At 42.4% G+C, this 23568-nt stretch overlaps 1 protein-coding gene and 1 pseudogene across 1 annotated transcript; one reads left to right on the top strand and one right to left on the bottom strand.

Moving 5' to 3' along the window:
• Positions 1-23568, bottom strand: part of LOC136465497 (uncharacterized) — a 45634-nt pseudogene that overhangs the window by 4902 nt on the left and 17164 nt on the right.
• LOC136463207 (uncharacterized) lies at positions 18872-20261 on the top strand. The gene is made up of 4 exons (XM_066462226.1): positions 18872-18934; positions 18996-19073; positions 19133-19444; positions 19517-20261. Exons 3-4 carry the CDS (start codon positions 19280-19282, stop codon positions 20210-20212), a joined length of 861 nt encoding a protein of 286 aa, XP_066318323.1. The 5' UTR covers positions 18872-18934; positions 18996-19073; positions 19133-19279; the 3' UTR covers positions 20213-20261.

Genomic DNA, 23568 nt, shown 5'->3' with positions numbered 1-23568 from the left:
CTGTATAAGATATGACCATAGATAAACAAGGGTAATCCTACTAAAGTAGAGGTATAAAGTTATGATCTCATCTATAAGTATTTATTTGATCAATTCTCTTAGCCTTGTGCCCCTCCCCGGCAACGGCGCCAGAAATGCTTGTTGTCATTTCTTAGCTTCACCTTAATACTAAGTTGTCATCCCTAGCAATGATGCCAGAAATGCATGGTTGGTAATTATTGACAACACTTGTAAATTTAGAGAAAATCATATATGATAGAAGTAATCCACAAGCGCATAGATAATATATCATTGTAGCATTTAATGTGGGAGTATAGCAGGTATCGTTATTTATATTTTATCCACAGGGAGGAGCGATGGGGTGGCAAGAGATATTGACAAATATGCATACTTATGACAAGATCATTAACTCTCATGCTATAGCAGAGGTAAGTCAAATGATAAATAAATGATAAGTGTAAGGCATTGATAGTATTCCAGAGATAGTAATAGATACTCATAAATATAGTATGGCTAGGCAGGAAATTAGTTAAGAACAAAAGATTTCTAAGTCATTCCTTATTTACTAAGTCTTTGTACACCCGAGTATATACACTCTCATCTATAGCATAACTAACTCTATATCTATGCATAAGGAACATTACTAAGGAAGATCAAGAACAGAGCTTGTCTCCCTTCGCAACCGGGTTCAACTTGCTCTACAAACATGGAGTGGACTATAAAGGACTCAATGGGAGTGTCACATCCACGATCTACTACATGACCCAGAGTGTAGAATGCATCTGCAAGTAAACAATATTTAAGCACCACGCTTACATAATGTTGACCACTTAACTCACTTGAGTATTGAGCTAAGCGCTTTGCCAACATATGCATATATTCATCATCAATCATGACTACATCAAGTATACAACTAGAGCAAACTAGGAACATAATAAATAGCAACATAATATTGAAGTAGCACAAAGTCATAAATAAAGAGGGATACAATGGATATACTGGCCTCTAGATGGCGAATCCGGAATCCTAAGCAATAGCCTAAACTCTACTTCAATCTTGCTAGCTAGCCTATACTAGAACCTTGAAGAATTGGAGCTCTATTCTCTTCTCTTTGGAAACCCTAATTTCTGATCTGATCTTGATTTATGGTAGATCTCTAAGGGAGGGGGGTAGGGGCTAATATATATAGGCTAGAGCATCAATCCTGAGCCCTCAGATCAAACCGACTTGAATACACCGCATAGATCCAATCTAGGAGGCAGCGGAGAACCGACATAAGAATAGGGGACTGACAGGTGGGCCCTAGGGGCTGACTAGCCCCCACCTGGTGGCGCCTCAAACTCTGCTTTAGTGTGGTATCTTCTCGAGTCTTCTTGAACCTTCTAGGGTTGTTTTTGCCATGGATAAACGCGATTTACTTTGATGATTTGATCCACCTTGACGGTTTTCTGGATAAACCCTGTAGAAAATACAGATTCACCAAAACTCATGGAATTTGTTAGTTTAAACCCTTAAGTCTATGTTGGTGATCATTTTCATGCATATTTTCAAGTCATGTTGGTGGTTCATGATGGATGGTAACTACCTTCAACAATGTCTCATATGCAATGAGCTCCTTCATCACATGTATGAGCTTTGCAACATATCCAAGCAATTTCACCTCTATGGCATGAGTTGCTCACACAAGTGTACTTGTGGACTAATCACCTGTGTATCTCACATTTAAACACATTCGTCCACCTAGGTTGTCACTCAATTACCAAAACCAAACAAGGACCTTTCACCCCACTATCAAGAACCCAATGCCTTCCTCTGTCTTTATAATTGACCTACAAAAGAAAATCAATTCTTTTTAGATACCCAAACTTGCTTAGGTCCTTGAAGGTCAGTGACTAAGCGTTTTGGCACCCAAATGGCTTTCTTCTTTAAGCCCACAATTGGTGTACCAACAAACTTAGCTTTCACTCCATTCACACCCTTAGTAAGCAAATAACAAGAATCAAACTTAATTGAGGATACATGAGTGTCCTTGTTCTTGTTCTTGTTCTTGCAATATTGCTCTACATTCCCAACTTGCTTGTATCTTTTGCAAAACCGACCATTGTCTTTCACAAAACTAGTCTTGTGAGTTGCAAAGGCCGCCTTGTCTTTCTTGGGGGTATAGCCCATTCCCTCTTTGTTGAGAGAAAAACTTTGGCTACCCAAGCACTTTAGCAAGCGGGCCTCACCATCATAGGCATTGCCTAAGGCACGAGTGAACTCATTGATCTCCTTCTTGAGGGTCTCATTCTCAACCATTAGTGAGGTATCACAAGCGAAACCATCACTACTAGATGAGGTAGAAGTGGAAGTGATACAAGAAGGGTTAGTGGGAGCAATAATGATAGATTCATCAATTATGTCACATGTTAAGCCCACATCACATGTCACAAGAGCCTCCTCATTTTGCTCACTAAGTAGAGAGTAATGAGCTTTTTCAAGCTTCTTGTGAGCCTTGCCAAGCTTCTCATGGGCTTCCTCTAGCCTCTCATGAGATGCATTGAGCTCATCAAAGGCTTGCTTAAGGGCTTTTAGTTCCTTACGCAAGTCTTTGCATTCCCTTCTCTTAATGTCAAAGTGTGAACGAGCATCTTCTAACATGTCAAAGAGCTCATCCTTGGTTCATCTTCATCATCACTTTCACTTTCATTGTCTTTATCATGTTCTTCACTCTCATCATCAGATTGTACCTTAGTGCCCTTAGCCATGAAGCATGTCAATGGAGTGTCAAAGAGAGAAGGCTTCTCATTTATGGCAATGCTTGCAAGAGCCTTCTTCTTGGTGGTCTTGTCATCATCACTATCATCATCAACACTTGATCGAACCATCACTATCCCAAGTGACAACATATGAACCACCCTTCTTCTTCTTGAAAGTCATCTTGTCCTTCTTCTCTTTCTTTTCCTTCTTGTCCTTCTTCTTGCCCTTCTTGTCATCATCTTCATTGTCACTATTGTAGGGGCATTGAGCAGCAAGATGATCCTTGCTACCACACTTGAAGCACCTTCTTGGTTCATCCTTGTTCCTTGATGATGACTTCTTCCTTCTTGCATGATAGTCCTTCTTCATCATGAACTTGCCATACCTCTTCACAAAGAGAGCCATCTTCTCATCATCTAACTCATCAAAGCTCATACACTCATCATATTCACTCAAATCTTCTTGCTTTGCCTTGCCCTTGGATGATGATGTGGCCTTGAATGCCACACTTTTCTTCTTTTGATCCTTCTTCTCATCTTTCTTCTTATTGTTCTTTTCTTCCTTCACATCATCATCTCTATATGCATCATCGGTCATGATATCTCCCAATACTTGGTTTGGTGTCATTGTGTCCAAGCCACTTCTCACTAGAATGGTGACCAACATGTCAAATCTCGCCGGTAAGCATCTCAAGAACTTGTGTGAAAAGTTCTTGTCCTTCACTTCCTCACCAAGTGCTTTGAGATCATTGACAAGCACTTGGAGCCTATGAAACATCTCTGCACACTCTCATCATCCTTCATCTCGAAGCTTGCAAACTTCTCCTTGAGAATATAAGCCTTGGCGCCCTTCACTGCTTGAGTGCCCTCAAATGATTCCTCCAACTTGCTTCAAGCCTCATGAGCCATCTCAATGTTCTTGATTTGCTCAAATGTTCTCTCATCAATAGCATCATGGATAGCACTAAGAGCAATGTCAGTGTTTTGTAGCAACACTTTTTTGGCCGCGGAGGAATTCTCTAGATTTGCTATCTCAATTTTGGTCTCCACCATATTCCACACCTTTCTATTGATTGACTTGATATAGGTGGTCATCTTTGCCTTCCAATATGGATAATTTGAGCCATCAAATTAGGGTGGCTTCTTGGTGTTTTTTATTTGAGTCATTTTGACACCAAAGGTTGTTAAGCCTCAAATCACGATGACTATGGCTCTGATACCACTTGAAAGGTCCTAATGGTTAGAGGGGGTGAATAGCCCATAAAAAATTCTACAACAACACTAGAGCCAAGTGGTTAGACAATTAAATAGCAAAGCGAGTATTGTGCTAACCTACTAAAAATGTAAGCCACCTACCATAATTCTAGTTGCTATAGTCTCTAACCACACAAAGGCTAGGTCACTACCACTAAGTTAGTGAGCTCTCAAAGACTAATTAAAGAGCCTCACTAACCAAACTACACAAGCAAGAAAGCTAGCTCTCAAAACTAACTACACTAAATAGCTTAGCTACACTAGGAAAGTAAATGCAAGGTAAGGTAGTGGAGATATACCGTCATGGCAAGTGATCAATCAAGAATACCAATTGAAATCCTAGTGACAAGATGACACAATGATTTTCACCTAGGTTCACTTGCTTGCCGGCAAGCTAGTCCCCATTATAGCGATTCACCCACTAGGAGGTTCACGTGCTAATAGGCATCACACGCCTAACCTGCAATCGAGTGCCACACAACCAACACAAGATGGCAATCCACAAGCTACGAGCAATCCACTAGAGTACATTTTAGCTCCTCACCGGGGAAAGGTCAAGAACCCCTCACAATCACCACGATTAGAGCCAAAGTCAAGCACAGTCCTCCACTAGACAATCCTCGCTGCACTAAGCCATCTAGGTGGCAGCAACCACCAAGAGTAATAAGCGAATCCCGCAATGAAACACGACCACCAAGTGCCTCTAGATGTAATCACTCAAAGCAATGCAATTGGATGCTCTCAATCCTCACCAAATGATGATCCAATCAAGCTAAGTGAGTGAGATAGTGTTGTCTAGGCTCACAAGGGTGTATTGTTAATGCAAATGGCCAAAAGGGTGAGCCCAAGCCGACCAACCACTATTTATAGCCCTCCAAATGAAATAGAGCCGTTTGACACAAGTTGGGGCTTCCTGCGCGGCGACCGAACTCGTTGGTTGGGATGACCGGACACGTCATGTTGCAGTAGCGTCCGGTCATTGTTGCATCAGCGTCCAGTGCGATCCAGAGAAGATCCAGAGAGGTATTTTGGTGTCCGGACATGTCCGATCACCACTGACCGGACTCACCCAGCATTAGGTCATTCAACCGCGTGTGTTGCCTGTCTATGAACAGTTGCATAGGCGCATCCGGTCGCATGTTGCCTTAGCATCCGATCATTGTTTCATTAGCATCGGACGCATGTTGCATTAGCATCCGATCCATGTTGCAGCGTTTGGTCACGCCTGAAATCCTTCTTTTCAACTCAAACTTCACCATCCTTGCTTCCAAGTGCTAACCACCAAATGTATCACCAATGTGCACGTGTGTTAGCATTTTCACAAAGTATTTTCAATGGTGTTAGCACTCACTAGAATCTAAATACATATGCAATGAGTTAGAACATTTAGTGGCACTTTGATAACCGCATTTTGACATGAGTTTCACCCCCTCTTAATAGTATGACTATCGATCCTAAATGTGATCACACTCACTAAGTGTCTTGATCACCAAAACAAAATGGCCTTATCAAATATACCTTTGCCTTGAGCCCATTTTGTTTCTCTTTCTTCTTTTCCAAATCCAAGCACTTGATCATCACCATGGCCTCCACCATCATCATGACCTTTATTATTTGCTTCACCACTTGGAATGTACTTAACCTATCTCAAATTCACTTAGAGCACATAGGTTAGTACCAAGGGTTTCATCAATTCACCAAAACCAAACTAGAGCTTTCAGCTGTCCTCTTCCGCTCCATCAAGGTTAGGGTTGGAGGTGAGCATTGCGGCGGCGCCAGTGGTGGAGTGAAGCGTCAGTTCTTTGCAGTTGCCGGCTGGTCCTATGGCGGAGTCAAGTGCGCGTTCCTCTTGGTGGTCCACTTCTAGCGGGCAAGGTGGCGCCGGCTACGATGGTCAGGGCTCACCTGTCCCCTACCACATAAGGCCTCTTGCATATGAGCCCATGGTGGAATGCTACTACAAGCTGTAGGCTTGCAGGTGGATCTCATGGAGCAACGAGCAACCAGGTCGCAGGTACTATAGATGCAGGAGGGCCAAGGTATGTGTTTCATCAATTCCCTAATTTGGTCGATAATGTTCGATGTGGTAACAATTTGTTGAAGCTACAGACTGATGAAGATTGTGGATTCTATTGTTGGTGCGATGAAGAATCTTTAGATTTCATGAAGGAGTTGCTGTGAGACCTTCGAGATGTTGTTTGGAAGCTAAAGAAGGAGAGAAACAGTGGTGTTGCTGATGCAGTCATGGATAGTGCAATGCAGCATGGTTAGGATGTTGAGAAGATGAACCATGTACTATAGAAGGAGTTGCTGAAGAAGGATGCAGAGGTGGATGCGAAGGAGAAGGAGTTGCAGGCCAAGGTCAAGGAACTGGAGGCCAAGGATCATTTGTTGAAAGCATTAGAAGCAAAGATGAAGAAGAAGAATAGGTGCCTAGATTTGTTTATATGCCTATGTGTGTTTCTTCTGATCATGCTGTTGGCCATGGTTGGCAATGTAAAGATGGCAATGTGGTAGAGTAGCTAGTACTAGTCAATCTGACACTATTATTATGGTGTGTTTGTAAGGAAGTTGTTGATGATGGTAATGCCAGTTTAATGAACATTAGCTTTGGTAGTTTAATGATGGATTGTGTGTTTTCATGATTTTTTAGCTTGGTAGTTCCTGTTATTGTTCATGATGGTATTGACAGTTTGAATGTATGCACATAATGAACATGTGGATAGAAAAGCATTTGTTGCATCATCCATGTTGCATGCATTTTTTAGCACATATATACACACAAAAGGCTACATCTTTCAGCACATATATACACACAAAAGCTAAGTTTTGTCCACCAAAGTTTTGAGCAGATATATACATACAAAAGCTACCATAATCCATCTCCCTGGCTGTCGTGGTCTCCTCGCATTGCACAGGCGAGGGTAAGGCTTGCCACTAACACCCTTGCCCAGACCCCGCACAAAGCGAGAGCTCTCTACACTAGGTATGCCCTTTATATATACACACAAAAGGTTGCATCTTTCAGCAGATATATACACACAAAAGCTAAGTTTTGTCCACCAAAGTTTTGAGCAGATATATACGTACAAAAGCTACCATAATCCATCTCCCTGGCCTATGGTCAAAAGTGTGGCATTTCTGTCCACCTAAGTTTTGAGCAGATATGCACACACCAAAGCTACCATAATCCATCTCCCTGGCCTATGGTCAAAAGTGTGGCATTTCTGTCCACCTAAGTTTTGCAATTGTTTGCACCACAGCTTGGCAGTTTGTATGCCCAATAGCTTATCTTACATTTTCACAAATTGATAGGACTAAAATAGTTTAGTAGTTGTCCCCAAATAGCAGGTGCTGCAGCCTCCCTCTCCCTGTCCTGGTTCTCCTTGATGAAGGTTGTCTTCCTCCCCTTGTACCAGCATGGCTTGATGAAGCTTGAGTTGGTCCCTGCCTTTCTCCCATTGTAGTTGCATGTCTTGCTGAAGCTTGGCTTGGTCCACCTTGGCTTGGTCCAGGTTGGCTTGGTGCAGGCTGACTTGGTCCCAAATGGATTGAACTTGCTTGACTTTCTCTAGGCTATCTTGGTGCTGCCTATAGGAACATAGAAATTTCACAAATTACAATATGATCAGGATTCTATGTACTACTTCTTCAACCAATTCTTACCTTTGGATGAGTTGTTTTCTTCCTCTTACTGCTTGTAGCACCATCAGTTGCAGTCTCTGCATTTTTCCTCTTCTTTGTCTTTGCTCTTTTGATGTGAGCATTAGCTTTGTTTCCAGCTTCTGGATTTTTGGGGCACCTTCTTGCATTGTGATATGTTTTGTTGCATAATCTGCACCTCATCTTGATGCCTACCCTGCTGAGCTTTCTCCCTTTTGGTTCTTCTCCTTGCTCCCTTCTTCTTTCTGTCTTGGGCCTTCCAGGCATCTTGACAAATGCTGGTGGTTCTGGTCTTAGCATATGTGATATTGGCCAATTTCTAGGACCGTCAATTGGTTGCAGCAGATGAGCATAAGTCTTCAGGTAGTGATATTGTCAACACAGAATTTTGTCCTATGCCGAGGACACACGAGCAAGCCAGAAGGGTTCGCTCGATGGAGCTAGAGATCCGCCTAGCTTCAACGCAGGGGTGGTCGATCCTGCGCACTCCTCCCGAGACGTGCCAGTCAATTTGACCCTGCAATTGATAAGGCAAGAAAGTTTATCAGTGATTAAGGGCGGAACATGCCGGTGTTGCCAGACAGTCCTGAATGTGCGGAACTAAGAGCCGATATGAAAGGAGATCGACTAAATAGTCGATTCTAGCATATTCATAAGAATAACTCGGTTAAAGCTCATGGGGTTGTGTAAGAAGAATCGGTTATCACTCTAGATGAATATCATTGTCTAAACAAATATTGGTCAATGGCAATAAGATATTAACAATAATTAGTTCATGCTAAGCCAATTACTGCAAGTAACCGAACTCCTTTATAAAAGAAACAGTTCATCATCATTCAATCATTTAATAGAGATAAATCTAATTAACATATTAGATCTCATCTATCACTATAACCAGTGGGGCATGAGGTAGAATCATAGAGGCCGTAGAAACAATAATAGACTCGATGACCCTAACTTATTACTAATATTAGTGGGGCATGAGATAGAATCATGTAGGCCGTAATACAATAATAAGATTATGGGGCTAACACATCTTTCAACCCATCGTTACTTCAACAATCTCGTGATGTGAACTATTCGTGAAAGCGCTCGATATTGGCTAAAACAGCCGATTCAGGCATAACACACGGTTAAGGTCATGCCCTCTCGGGAATAGATCTACCAAATAACAATCCCCACTCCACGGTGCTAACAGTGGGGTGTGAGGCAGAATCACACAGGCCATGATAACGAGCCATGGAACAGTTTTTGCTAGCCAATAGATCTACTCAAGATCAAACATGCCTTAACTGCCCACTATGCACGATCAAGATTGATATAAAACAGCCAATAAAACATAACTCATCATTTAAAGTGCAGATTAGATCAGTTTATATTAACAAACGATGGGTTAACAAAGATATAAGGCTGATCTAGATCAATCCCAATCGGGCGAAGTGATATTGCTGTAATTAAGTAAATAATGGAAGCAACAAGCAATATCAGTAACTTAATGAATCTATCCGAAGGAACGCCACCCTTAGATAGAGCCGATAACTTGACCTTAATCTAGTTCAAGCAGTGGAGGTCGACCAGATCGATGCAGCCATACTTGAACTAGACAAGAGTCGATAACTAACTTATACCAGAGTCACAGTGGAGGTCGACTGGATCGATGTAGCCGTACGAACAAAGGTATAAGCCATGACGGTACTTACAGACAAGTAGTGGAGGTCGACCGGATCGATGCAGCCGTACTTGCTGAAGAACTCACCGAGATCTACTCTACTCCTACTCCTAAGGGGTGGCTGGAGCCAAAAAAAGTAAATAACTGGTATTTGATGGATTGTGTGTCTTTTACAAAAGCTGGGGTTTGATATTTATACCCAGAGCCTAAAAACGAATCCTATCTGAGTATGACTCAGTACAATCTTGGGTACGAAGAAAACATTCCTATTTTAAGATAACTTGGACTCTAATCTTTCCCCTTTTGTAGAGTCCGATATGTATCTCCTCGATGCCAATCATATCTCATCGTTGTCATCTGCTGGCGTCATTTAAAGAGAACCGATCCTAGTGTCGCATCTGAACCGATAGATATCAATCTTCACATAATCGACTCCTTGATTGGCACTATCCTAGAAGCCTGCGAGTTCCCACGCTCTTCTCCCAAATTTTGGTGTAAACACATGCCCCCCAATTTTGGGATAAAATGATTTTATCCCAAAATTTTAATTTATTGGTTTACCACGCCGCAACTGCTCTATCCTGAGATATATGCATGACTCCTGACTTCCTAGCCCAAGCTGTATATAACATCCCAACAATATCTTTTCCAACCCACTCGGCCTGTTTACTCTCTCCTTCTTTCTCGAACCAACTATAACAGTCGACGCTGTCATTGCCGAGGCCCCAAACCCTAGCAAAACCATCTGCTCCACCAAGCCGTCATCCAAGCGATCCTTGCTAGATTCAAACCAATTCTTCGGCTATAATGGCGACCATCGACCGCATCCCTGAGGAATGTTTCCAAGTTCCCACTCTAATTATTGGCCGCTACCTTGTATTTCTTTTCTTCTCAAACTTATTTTCGTCCAATTTCTTAGGAAATGAGGAACGAACAGGCAAGAGGCTAAAGAGCTGACGCAATTGATTGATGATTTGAAGAACTCTTTCTTCAAGACCAATCTAGAGTTATCCCAAATGGAAATCAAGCATGCAGCTGAAAGCTCTAGTTTGGTTTTGGTGAATTGATGAAACCCTAAGTGCTAACCTAGTTTATCAAGTGATCATGAGATAGGTAGCACATTCCAAGTGGTGAAGCAAATGAAGATCATGACATGATGATGGTGACGCCATGGTGACGATCAAGTGCTTGGACTTGAAAAGAAGAAAGAGAAAAACAAAAGGCTCTAGGCAAAGGTATAAATGGTAGGAGCTATTTTGTTTTGGTGATCAAGACACTTAGAGAGTGTGATCAAATTTAGGTTTGATAGCCATACTATTAAGAGGGGTGAAACTCGTATCGAAATGCAGTTGTCAAAGTGCCACTAGATGCTCTAACTCATTGCATATGCATTTAGGATCTAGTGGAATGCTAAGACCCTTGAAAATGTTTGTGAAAATATGCTAACACATGTGCACAAGGTGATACACTTGGTGGTTGGCACATTTGAGCAAGGGTGAAGAAGTTAGAGGTGAAAAGGAGTTAGTCTCGCTGGTCACAAGGTGATCGAATGCTAGTCTCAGAGGGACATGCGCGTCCGGTCAGTTGTAGCAGCGTGGACACTGGCATCGATCAACTGATCGGACGCTAGGCCGCTCAGCGACTGGACTTTGAAAGGTTGTGTCATGTCGTGTTGTCGGACAACGCAGAAGAAAGTCATCATGTGACCGGACGCTGGCTGTGTCCAGTCAAGCTTGACCGGACGTGTTCGGTGGAAGAAATTTGTTTCTAGAACCTTACTAGAAATGACCGGATGCTGGGGTTCAGCATCCGGTCACTTTGAGCTATAGCGTCTGGTCGACTATTGACTGTTGAGATCGAGCGAACAGTATTCAAAGAGAGGGGACATGTGGCGTGTATCACGTGACCGGACGCTAAGGGCCAGCGTCTGGTCCATCGGACTAGAGCGTTCGGTCACCCTGCGCTGTGCCCAGTGAAGGGGTACAACGACTCTATTTCATGGGGGCTTCTATTTAAGCCCCATGGCCGGTTGAAGCTCAGACACTTGGCCATTAGCATTGACATAGCAACCTTGTGAGCTTAGCCAAAGCCCTCCCACTCATCTCCATCATTGATTCATTATCTTTGTGAGATTGGGAGTGAATCCAAGTGCATTGCTTGAGTGTTTGCATCTAGAGGCACTTGGTGTTCATGTTTCGCTGTGGGATTCGCTTGTTACTCTTGGTGGTTGCCACCACCTAGACGGCTTGGAGCAGCGAGGATCATCGAGCGGAGGGTGGTGATTGTCTCTGGCTCCGATCATGGTGATTGTGAGGGGTTCTTGACCTTTCCTCGGCGGAGAGCCAAAAGGTACTTTAGTAAATTGCTCGTGGCTTGTGTGATCCTCATCTTGTGTTGGTTGTGTGGCACCCTATTGAGGGTTTGGCGTGTGATGTCAATTAGCGCATGAACCTTCAAGAGAGTGAATCGCCACAACGAGGACTAGCTTGCCGGCAAGCAAGTGAACCTCGGTAAAAAATCATTGTGTCATCAATTGATTCCGAGGTGATTGGTCTTCATTGTTATTCATCCTTGTGATTGATTGGGTCCTTCATCTACATGGTGGTATAACTATCTTGCTTACTATCTTTACCTTACCGCAAACTAGTTGTCAAGCTCTTTAGTGTACCTAGTTGTGAGAGCTTAATTGCTTGGTTGGTGTGGCTCTTTAGTTAGCTTTTGAGAGCACACTAACTTAGGGTAGTGTCATCGCTATTTTGTGGATAGATATTATCTAAACTAGAATTGTGGTAGGTGGCTTGCATTTTTAGTAGGCTAGCGCAACACTCACTTCGCCTCATAATTGTCTAACCGGTTTGTTAAGTGTTATTGTAGAAATTTTTAATAGGCTATTCACCCGCCCCTCTAGCCATTAGGACCTTTCAAGTGGTATCGGAGTCAAGGTCACCGTGATTTGAGGCTTAACAACCTTCGGTGTAAAAATGGCTGAAATCAACAACACCAAGAAGCCACCCCAATTTGATGGCTCAAATTATCCCTATTGGAAGGCTAAGATGACAACATATATTAAGTCAATCAATAGGAAGGTTTGGAAGGTGGTAGAAACAAAGATTGAGATAGAAGATGAAGAGGCTCCCACCGCCGCCGAAGAGATGCTACTCCAAAATAATGACATTGCTCTTAGTGCCATCCATGATGCTTTGGATGAAAGAACATTTGAGCAAATCAAGAACATTGAGAGAGCTCATGAGGCATGGAAGAAGTTGGAGGAATCATTTGAGGGCACTCAAGCCGTGAAGGGTGCAAAGGCATACATTCTTAAAGAGAAGTTTGCAAGCTTCAAGATGAAGGAGGATGAGAGTGTGCCGGACATGTTCCATCGGATGGAAGTGCTTGTCAATGATCTCAAAGCACTTGGTGAGAAGATAGAGGACAAGGACTTCTCTAATAAGTTCTTGAGATGTTTACCCGCAAGATTTGGTATGTTGGTCACCTTGCTAGTAAGGACCAGTTTGGACACAATGACACCAAACCAAATCTTAGGAGATATTATGACCAATAATGCTTATAGAGATGATGATGAGAAGGAAGAAAAAAGGGAGAAGAAGGATGAGAAGAGGGATGACAAGAAGAAGAGCGTGGCATTCAAGGCCACATCATCTAAGGGCAAAGCTAAGCAAGATACATCAAGTGAAGATGATGGCTCATGGGATGATGATGATGATGAGAAGATGGCTCTCTTTGTCAAGAAATTTGGCAAATTCATGATGAAGAAAGGGTACCATGCTAGAAGAAAGAAATCTTCATCCAAGAGCAAGGAAGAATCAAGAAGGTGCTTCAAATGTGGAAGCAAAGATCATCTTGTTGCTCAATGTCCATAGAATAGCGACAATGATGATGACAACAAGAAGAACAAGAAGAACAAAAAGGAAAAGAAAGAGAAGAAGGACAAGATGACCTTCAAGAAGAAGAAGGGTGGTTCATATGTGGTCACTTGGGATAGTGATGCTTCCTCAAGTGATGATGATGATAGTGATGATGACAAGACCACCAAGAAGAAGGCACTTGCAAGCATTGCTATCAATGAGAAGCCTTCTCTCTTTGACACTCCATCATGCTTCATGGCTAAGGCCACTAAGGTACAAACTTGTGATGATGGAAGTGATGATGAACATGATAATGAAAATGATAGTGATAGTGATGATGATGAACCTACTAAAGATGAATTATATGACATGCTAGAAGATGCTAAAGAACACTTTGACATTAAGAGAAGGGAATGCGAGAGCTTGGATAAGGAGGTAAAAGCCCTTAAGCAAGCCCTTGATGAGCTCAAGGCAACTCATGAGCGGCTAGAGGAAGCCCATGAGAAGCTTGGCAAGGCTCACAAGAAGCTTAAAAAAGCTCATTCCTCTTTGCTTGATGAGCAAAATAAAAGAAGCATGTTGAAACTTGCAATATAGGTTTAACTTGTGATATAATTGATGAATCACTATCTTTCCCTATCATTGTTCCTCCCACTAACCCTTCTTGTAGTATTTCAACTTCCACCTCATCTAGTTGTGATGGTCTCACTTGTGATGCCTCACTAGTGGTTGAGAATGAGAATCTCAAGAAGGAGGTTAACAAGCTCACTCACACTTTGGCTAAGGCCTATGGTGGTGAGGACCACTTGCTTATGTGCTTGGGTAGCCAAAGAGCTTCTCTCTACAAAGAGGGATTGGGCTATACCCCTAAGAAAGGCAAGGCGGCCTTTGCTCCTCACAAGACTAGTTTTGTGAAGAACAATGGTCGGTTTTGCACTAGTTGCAAGCAAGTGGGTCATAAAGAGCATGAATGCAACAACAAGAGCAAAAATGTTAATGTATCCTTCATAAAGCTTGATTCATGCTATATGCTTACTAAGGGTACAAATGGTGTGAAGGCTAAGTTCATTGGTAAACCATGGATGGGCTCAAAGAAGAAAGCCATTTGGGTACCAAAGAGCTTAGTGACTAACCTTCAAGGACCCAAGCAAGTTTGGGTACCTAAAAAGAATTGATCCTCTTTTGTAGGTTAATTATAAAGCTAGAGGAAGGCATTGGGTTCTTGATAGTGGGTGCACTCAACACATGACCGATGATGCAAGAATGTTCAACTCAATCAACACCAATGGCAATGATGGTTATGATAGTATTACATTTGGTGATAATGGCAAAGGCAAGGTCAAAGGGCTTGGTAAGATTGCAATATCCAATGACATGAGCATATCCAATGTGTTGCTAGTAGAGAGCTTGAACTTCAATTTGCTATCTGTGGCTCAATTGTGTGATCTTCGATTCAAATGCATATTTAGGGTAGATGATGTAGAGATCATAAGTGTAGATGGTTCTAACTTGATCTTCAAAGGCTTTAGATATGAGAATCTATACTTGGTTGATTTCAATGCTAGTGAAGCTAGATTATCTACATGCTTGTTCACTAAGTCTAGCATGGGTTGGTTATGGCATAGAAGGCTTGGTCATGTTGGAATGAAACAATTGAATAGATTGGTTAAGCATGACTTGGTTAGAGGATTGAAAGATGTTGTGTTTGAAAAGGATAAGCTTTGTAGCTCTTGTCAAGCTAGAAAACAAGTTGGAAACACCCATACCAAGAAAAGCATGATGAGCACTAGTAAAGCATTTGAGTTATTGCACATGGATTTATTTGGGCCAACATAATATATTAACATCGGTGGTAACAAATATGGCTTTGTGATAGTGGATGATTATACTAGATACACATGGGTATTCTTTCTAGTGGACAAAAGTGATGTGTTTGCAACACTCAAATCATTTGTCAAGGGCATTCACAATGAGTTTGAAACAACCATCAAGAGAGTTAGAAGTGACAATGGTAGTGAGTTCAAGAACACTAGAATTGATGAGTTGTGTGATGAATTTGGAGTTAGACATCAATTCTCGGCCAAGTATACTCTACAATCAAATGGCCTTGTTGAGAGGAAAAATAGAATACTCATTGATATGGCAAGGTCTATGCTTAGTGAGTACAATGTGAGTCAATCTTTTTGGGCCAAAGCTATCAACATGGCTTGCTATTGTAGCAACCGCCTCTATTGTCACCCATTGAAAGAGAAGACACCATATGAGCTCTTGAATGGTAGAAAGCCCAATATTGCATATTTTTGGGTCTTTGGTTGCAAATGCTATATCTTGAAGAAAGGCACTAGATTGGGCAAGTTTGACAAGAAATGTGATGAAGGATTCCTACTTGGTTATTCCACTACAAGCAAAGCTGTTGATGCAAAAAGTGGATCTGCAAACACAAAGGGCTAATACCCGAATCGATATCCAAAGCGTGCCAGTCGATTTGACCTGTTAATCGACAAGGATGAAGATACGAGCACTTTGGTCCTGACAACAGCGATACGCCCGGAAGTCATGGCCAAGAGGTACTCACGCGGAACCCGAGAATCGTCGAAGGTCGCACTGAAGCAATGCAACTCGCCGAATCAATGAGAACTCGTAAAAAGGGAAAATATGCAAATTGACGAAGTCGCCGAAAAGTAAGTAGATGCAAATAGGAGTAAAAATTGGTTTTGATATTGATTGATATATATATTACATTGCCCCTTACTCCATATTTATACCCTGATCTAAAGAGACACAACCAAACACAACTAGGACACCAATCCCATATCTAAGGAAACACGTGACTCTTACATGAATCATACTCTAACTAATATAGAAAAGGAAATCAACTTCTATCTATTTCCCTGTCCGCCTCAATTACGATGGAAATCTCACCGTTCTCCTTCCCATCGGCATACTCCCTATTTCATCGGCAGTAGTCTTCAAGTCTTCCTTCATCGGCATACTCCCTGTTTCATCGGCAGTAGTCTTCAAGCCTCCCTTCATCGGCATACTCCATGTTTCATCGGCAGTAGTCTTCAAGCCTCCCTTCATCGGCATCGACAACAACACCTCCAACCTCATCGGCAACGCCCGAGTCCAAATCAACCTTTCCATCGACCATCACCAGCTATCGGCAACCATCTTTACAAGCTGGCTTTCATCGGCTATCCAAGTATTCAATAACTTTCCCCTTGCCGATTAGTCCACTCCGATTATTTTGATACGTGCAAAAAAACGGTGTCAACACATGCCCCCCAATTTCGAAGTATAAAACCATTAATGCTCCGAAATTTACTCCAGATAACGCTTGCCTTCGCCCGATTACCGTAACTCATTCTCCAATCCAAAACTTGATTTGTTATCAAATCCAATCAAATCTAATCTTGATTCACGCACTTCAGTAAATATCGCACAATCACCAACCACTCTTGCCTTGATTATGGTTAAGATACCGAAACAATAACCCATCGGCAAGATCTTAACATGATAATGCTGCCATTTTCAGAATTAAAATATCCTGTATCGATATCCCTTCCAAGTCATGATTACTTGTCGTCAACTCATCTGTACAATCCCCTGATTATCGTGCGAACAGTTACCATATCCCTCTGAACCGCCTTGACCTATATGCGCGCGACATAGAGATAAGTCCAAAATACCCTTATTCCGGGCGGCTTATAAATAGATTTCTCCGGAACCCTCATTTTCTACCTTCAGCCTCCAATCCTTGGCATTCTCTCTCTCCGGCGGCGACTCCGACGAACAACCGCGCGACCTCAACCAACAAGAACCCTTCTCCGGCGCTAACTTCAAGTTTCCGGCTCATACCTCCACCTTCCTCAAGACAATGGCCATCAACTTCGACGTCCCCGCGGTTCGCTCCACTTCCATTACCTTTTACTTTGATCTTTTTGCAAATTCATTCAGTTGGTGATTTTTCCTTTCTTCTGTTCTCTGGATTCTGTAACCTTAGGAACTGCGCAACAAATTAGTTATCCCAACCGATCAGCCGCACGTCCAATGCCTTGGACCAATGGGCAACCCAGATCCAACCGATCTGATCAATGCAGAGGTTAACAGAATCCCCTTTAGAGCCCAAAATTTCTCTCTGAATTTGTGGAAAGACACATTCCGATCTTGGCCCAAAACCACCAAAGGGTGGAAAGATTGGTACTTGAGGGTTAATAGATCGATGCAAGTATACTGGGCAGAACGAAGGTTAGACCAATGCATTAGGCTCTCTATTGCCGATATGCAGAAAAACGAATCAATGATAATTGCAGCTGCTTATTTCTGGTCAGACACGACCAACGCTTTTATGTTTGGACATGGCCCAGCTACTCCTACCCTTGCCGATATCCACATGCTTACTGGCTTGGACATCTCAACTGCCGATGAAGGCTCCATCTATGGTAGAAAGTCTGAATATAGGGTGAATACCCGCAACATCGGCGGTTGGACAGGATATATTCAAGAATACCAGAAAACCGGGACACTTAGCCAGAGAGAACATGCCATATTCCTGAATATGTGGTTAGAAAAATTTATCTTCTGTGGTCGATCAGTAGGACCAACCGACGCCTTCCTCCCTGCAGCTGAACTTTTGGCTCATGGCGTAAGGTTTCCTCTCGGCCGATACCTTCTGAGCTCTACTTATCATCTTCTTCATCAAGTGTCTCAAAAACTTTTGCTTGGCGAACCCATCGGCAACCTGGGAGGCCCGTGGTGGTTTATCAACATGTGGCTGAATGCCCATATGCACAAACGTTTGCAATGGGACTTTTTTGCTCAACAATTCCCACGAGAAATTGCTGAAGACTATGTGCTTGGGGATGATGAATCAGCAACACGCTCACCCCTCAATTTTGGTGAAGCCATAATTGTCCTTCCTGGAACAGAAGCCAACGAAGACCAAATCGGCAGATTCTTTCAAAGCTTCTACAATGGTCTTTCTCGTGATCATAGGGCCTGGGTGCCTTATATTGACGAAGAAAACAGATTCCCCCTTCTTTTCAACTTTGCCGATGACACTCTGAATCAAGATAATGAGCTCATGATGGCTATCATCACTCCCAGGGCAATTCCAGTAAACACATTCGGCAGCGGGAAAAACACCAACATTACATATGAATTTTACAACCCATCGGCAGTATCCCGCCAATTGGCTTTTGGGCAACTGCCAATCAAACTTTGCTTTGCCGATGTGATCAAACCCAGGGAAACAATCACCTGCGGAACAGATTGGAACAAGGTAGTACAACTCTCCCCCGATGCCGATACTACAGATGTTGATATATCCACCTGGACACCAATATCTTTCATCACCGAGTCATATAAGCAATGGTGGCGAGAGTGGAAAGAACAACTGTTCGCAACTTCTGCTCACACATATCGGCACATGATCGACCCTGAATATGCCATCCCTGACGACGCGGTAAGTTTCCTTTAACTCCCTTCTGCTTTTCCCTTCATATATCAGTAACTGATTTTCTTGTAACAGGTTAACAACCCAGCACCATCGGTGAGCAAAAGTGGGAAACCCTTCAATCTCCGACCTGTTTCCCCAACATCGCCGATCAGCTACAACGCTCCCACCTTAGCCGCTTTGACCCACCAGAAGATTCATACCAAGACCATCACTTCCTAAGTCCAAATTGGCTACATCCAGGGCTACTCCATCGGCTGCTGCTACAACCTTGGTCAAAGCATTTAAGGTAACAATCTTGTTTATTTTTACTTATGCCGGTCACGAACTGTATTAACCTTAATCATCAGGGGGTAAGAACTACTACTGGATCGTCATCGGCAATTCCGCCGATATCAAGCACCACTTCTTTCGATGAACCTTCAGAGGTAGCTTCTCGACTTTACATTTTATCTGTTAAATATCATATCTTACACTTATTTTGCAGCAACAATTGGGTACATCGGCAAACGTACCAGATGTCCAAGCTTCACGACCAACAAGTGTCGATGCCCCCCAGCCAATCGTTGCCGATGCCCAAGCAAAGCGCAAAGCTTCAACAGATACTGAAGCACAGCCAAAACGACAAAGGTCCATGCCGATCCCTACATCTACCCCAATGTCATCGGTCATCATACCTCAAGAGCCCACCACCAATGAAGACACAGAGGATATCCCATCGGCAAGCTCAGCCGATCCCCCACACGACATACTCCAGGTTGCTTCCTCCAGTCAAGCACAGGAAATTGCCTTGAAACAGGTAAACCGATCAACCTAGCTGATTTACAATACTCATACTTACCCCTAACTGATCTCCTTCTCTCTCTCTCAGGAACAAGACTCCCCGAACAGCCTATTTTCTTTTGCCATTGACATTTCCGACGACGATGGAGAGGAGACAAGTTCTTCCCTTGCACTGGGAACAATATCGGCAGAGACTAAATCCAAGTTGGAAACCCTCCTGAACTTGCTACAACAAGGTACCGCCCAACTGGTAGATGACTCGGACCCCGCAAAGGCAATTTTCAAAACAATTCGTGGCCAGGTCCCTGCCAATATTGAAGAAGTACTTTTCCCAGCAGCTCACTTAGAAAGCCGCCAACTGCAATATCAACGGGCTGCTCAGCGCATTGCCGATAGAGCAGCTCAGGCTCAACTCAAGGAAGAGATGCTACAACTGAAACAGATTGCCGATGAGAAGCACAAGGGCATCGGCAACTTGCAGAATTCGGGTGCTGAACTTAAGCAGAAAATCTTAGATTTATCAGCAAGGAAGATGGCTCTATTGGCTGAATTGAAAGAAGTCGAGGCAGCCTTAACTCATGCCCAACAAGAAGAAAGCCAGCTACCCGATGCCATCAAGGCCCTTCAGCAAGAAAGAGACATCCAGGCTCGCAAAGCCTTGACCATGAAGAAAAAACTCAAGCCTGTGGAGGGTGTTGCCGATGACGATATCAAAGAAATGGAGGAGGCCGACCAGATTCGCCTGCGTGCGATATTAGCTATCCAATCCTTGTTGAACGTGTAATCTTATTTATTGTATCGGCACTTTATGAGACATTGGCATCCTTGCATAATTCTAGCCGATAGTACTGTTATCGGCACTTAAACTTTTACGCATCCATCCAGATACTAGGGTAATATTTCTTTAAATATTTTCCATTTAACGCTCTGGGAAACACAACCTCTTCGAGGGTTTCTAAAATATATGCATTACCAGGAACAGACTGATTTATCCGATATGGACCTTCCCAATTAGGAGACCACTTTCCAAACTTTGAACTTTTAGTCCCAATCGGTAAAATCAATTTCCAGACCAGATCTCCATCGGCAAACTCTTTTACTTTCACCTTCTTGTCATACCATCTAGCTACTCTTTTCTTATTTTCTTCGATACTAACTAAAGCCCTTAACCGATGACCCGCCACATCTTCCAACTCATCCTTCATAAGAGTATTATAATCATCGGCTGTCAGCTGATTTTGAGAACGTATTCGTCTAGAGCCAACCTTAATTTCCCAAGGCAATACTGCATCGTGTCCATATACTAACTGATAAGGCGTTACTTTGGTTGCACCATGACATGACATCCGATATGACCACAAGGCTTCATTTAATACTGTATGCCACCTCCTAGGATTTTCTTCAATTTTGCGCTTAATGAGTTTGATAATCCCTTTGTTAGAAGCCTCAGCTTGACCATTAGCTTGAGCATAATATGGAGAAGAATTTAAAATTTTAATTCCCATACCTACAGCAAACTCATCAAACTCTCCTGATGTAAACATAGTGCCCTGATCGGTAGTGATAGTCTGAGGAATACCAAATCGGTAAACAATATGCTCTTTCACAAAATCAATCATATTGACCGATGTCACCTTTTTTAAAGGAATTGCCTCAACCCACTTTGTGAAATAATCGGTAGCAACCAGAATAAATTTATGTCCTTTACTCGATGGCGGATAAATCTGACCAATGAGATCAATAGCCCATCCCCGGAACGGCCACGGTTTGATTATAGGATTCATAGCCGATGCAGGCGCTCTTTGAATATTACCAAACTTTTGACACCCCTGACATCCTCTAAAATATTTAAAACAATCTTCAAGAATAGTCGGCCAATAGTACCCATTCCTTCTGATCATCCATTTCATCTTGAAAGCCGATTGATGTGCCCCACATACTCCTTCATGAATTTCACCCATCAAGCTTTTCGATTCATCATTGCTAACACATCTAAGTAAAACTCCATCTATAGTTCGATAATATAATTCATCATCGAGGAGCACATATTTTGTAGCTTGGAACCTTATACGTCTCTCAACCTTTCTTTATGGATCCTTTAAATAATCGACAATCTCTTTCCTCCAGTCATCGGTATCAACTGCCGATGTTAGCACTTCCTGAATGGGCTGATACCCGGAAGCATGCTGAGCTAGTCGATTAGCTTCCTTATTATGCAATCGAGAGATATGTTCAAGACGAAAATCTCTAAATCCTTTCAACAATTGCAAACATCTTTCATAATACGAAATCAAAGCTTCACTTCGGCATTCATAAGTTCCAGCCAATTGATTTATAACTAGCATAGAATCAACAAAGATTTCAACAACATCGGCACGTATCTCCTTCAACAATTCTAACCCTTTTATCAAGGCTTGGTATTCAGCTTGATTGTTTGTCGCTGTAGCAACAATCGGCAATGAAAACTCATATTTCCTTCCTTGAGGTGAAATTAACACAATGCCGATACCTGCTCCTTCACCACATGTGGACCCATCGAAGAAAAGTGTCCAGGGAGCAATCTCCAGAGATTCCACTGTATTACAATGCTGAGTGACAAAATCAGCCATCACTTGCCCTTTAACTGCCTTAGTTGATTTGTAACGTAGTTCAAATTCTGATAATGCTAAAATTCATTTGCCGATTCTACCACTTAATATCGGCATCGACAGCATATACTTGACCACATCGTCTTTGCATATGACCGTACATTCGGCAGATAACAAATAATGCCTTAATTTGACACAAGAAAAGTATAAACACAGACACAATTTTTCAATGGCCGAATACCTCGTCTCAGCATCCACTAATCTTCTGCTCAAATAATAAATAACACGTTCTTTCCCTTCAAATTCTTGAATAAGAGCTGAACCAATAACTGTATCATCAGTTGACAAATATAACCTGAAAGGCTTCCCATGTTGAGGTGGAACTAGCACTGGAGGATTTGATAAATATTTCTTAATTTCATCAAGGGCTAATTGCTGTTCAACTCCCCATACAAATTCCTGATCAGCTTTCAATTTAAGTAGTGGGCTGAAAGCCTTGATCTTACCCGACAGATTAGATATGAATCTTCTAATGAAATTAATCTTACCGATCAAAGATTGCAATTTAGTCTTATTGGCAGGAGCAATCACCTTGTTAATTGCATCAATAGACTTCCTACTGATTTCAATGCCCCGCTGATGTACCATAAAACCCAAGAATTGTCCTGCCGATACACCAAATGCACATTTATTAGGATTCATCTTCAATCCATGCTTCCTTGTGCACTCCAGTATCTTTCGCAAATCGGCTAAATGTGCTGTGATATCTCCAGACTTAATCACTACATCATCAATGTAGATCTCCACTAATGTGCCGATGTATTCATGAAAAATAAAGTTCATAGCTCTTTGATAAGTAGCACCGGCATTTTTCAAACCAAACGTCATGACTATCCATTCGAATAACCCCACATGACCTGGACATCTGAAAGCAGTCTTGGGAATATCTTCCTCAGCCATGAATATTTGATTGTAACCTGCATTACCATCCATGAAGCTGATAATTTGATGTCCAGCCGCAGCATCAATCAACAAATCAGCAATCGGCATTGGATAGCCATCCATCGGTGTGGCTTTGTTGAGATTCCTGAAATCAATACAGACACGAAGTTTTCCATTTTTCTTATAAACAGGAACCACATTAGAGATCCACTCTGCGTATCGACATTGCCGAATAAACTTTGCTTCAATTAATTTAGTTATCTCGGCCTTAATGTCAGGAAGTACATTAGGGTTGCATCGGCGCGCTGGCTGCTGATGTGGCCGAAATCCAGATTTGATAGGTAACCGATGTTCAACTATCGATCGGTCTAATCCAGGCATCTCAGTATAATCCCAAGCAAAACAATCTTTATATTCTTTTAACAAATCTGTTATTTGCTGCTTACACTTGGAATCTAACTTAGCACTAATAAAAGTAGGTCTTGACCTATCACCATCACCAATATCTACTTCTACTAAATCATCTGCCGATGTGAACCCTTGACCTAATTTTCCATCATCGGCAAACCTATCCATTAAAACTCCTCTTCAGAACCGACTGCTTGGATCG

Source organism: Miscanthus floridulus, chromosome 7, assembly GCF_019320115.1.
Source record: "Miscanthus floridulus cultivar M001 chromosome 7, ASM1932011v1, whole genome shotgun sequence".
In the NCBI taxonomy this organism is placed as follows: Eukaryota; Viridiplantae; Streptophyta; class Magnoliopsida; order Poales; family Poaceae; genus Miscanthus; species Miscanthus floridulus.
The sequence above is the reverse complement of the archived record's forward strand: the minus strand, read 5'-3'. Positions and strand labels throughout refer to the sequence as shown.

Excerpts from the sequence above, each read along its gene's own strand:
- LOC136463207 (XM_066462226.1), top strand. The coding sequence starts at position 19,280 with ATGCCGATCCCTACATCTACCCCAATGTCATCGGTCATCATACCTCAA. Across the intron at positions 19,445-19,516 it reads AGGAAATTGCCTTGAAACAG|GAACAAGACTCCCCGAACAG; the intron begins GTAAACCGATCA and ends TCTCTCTCTCAG.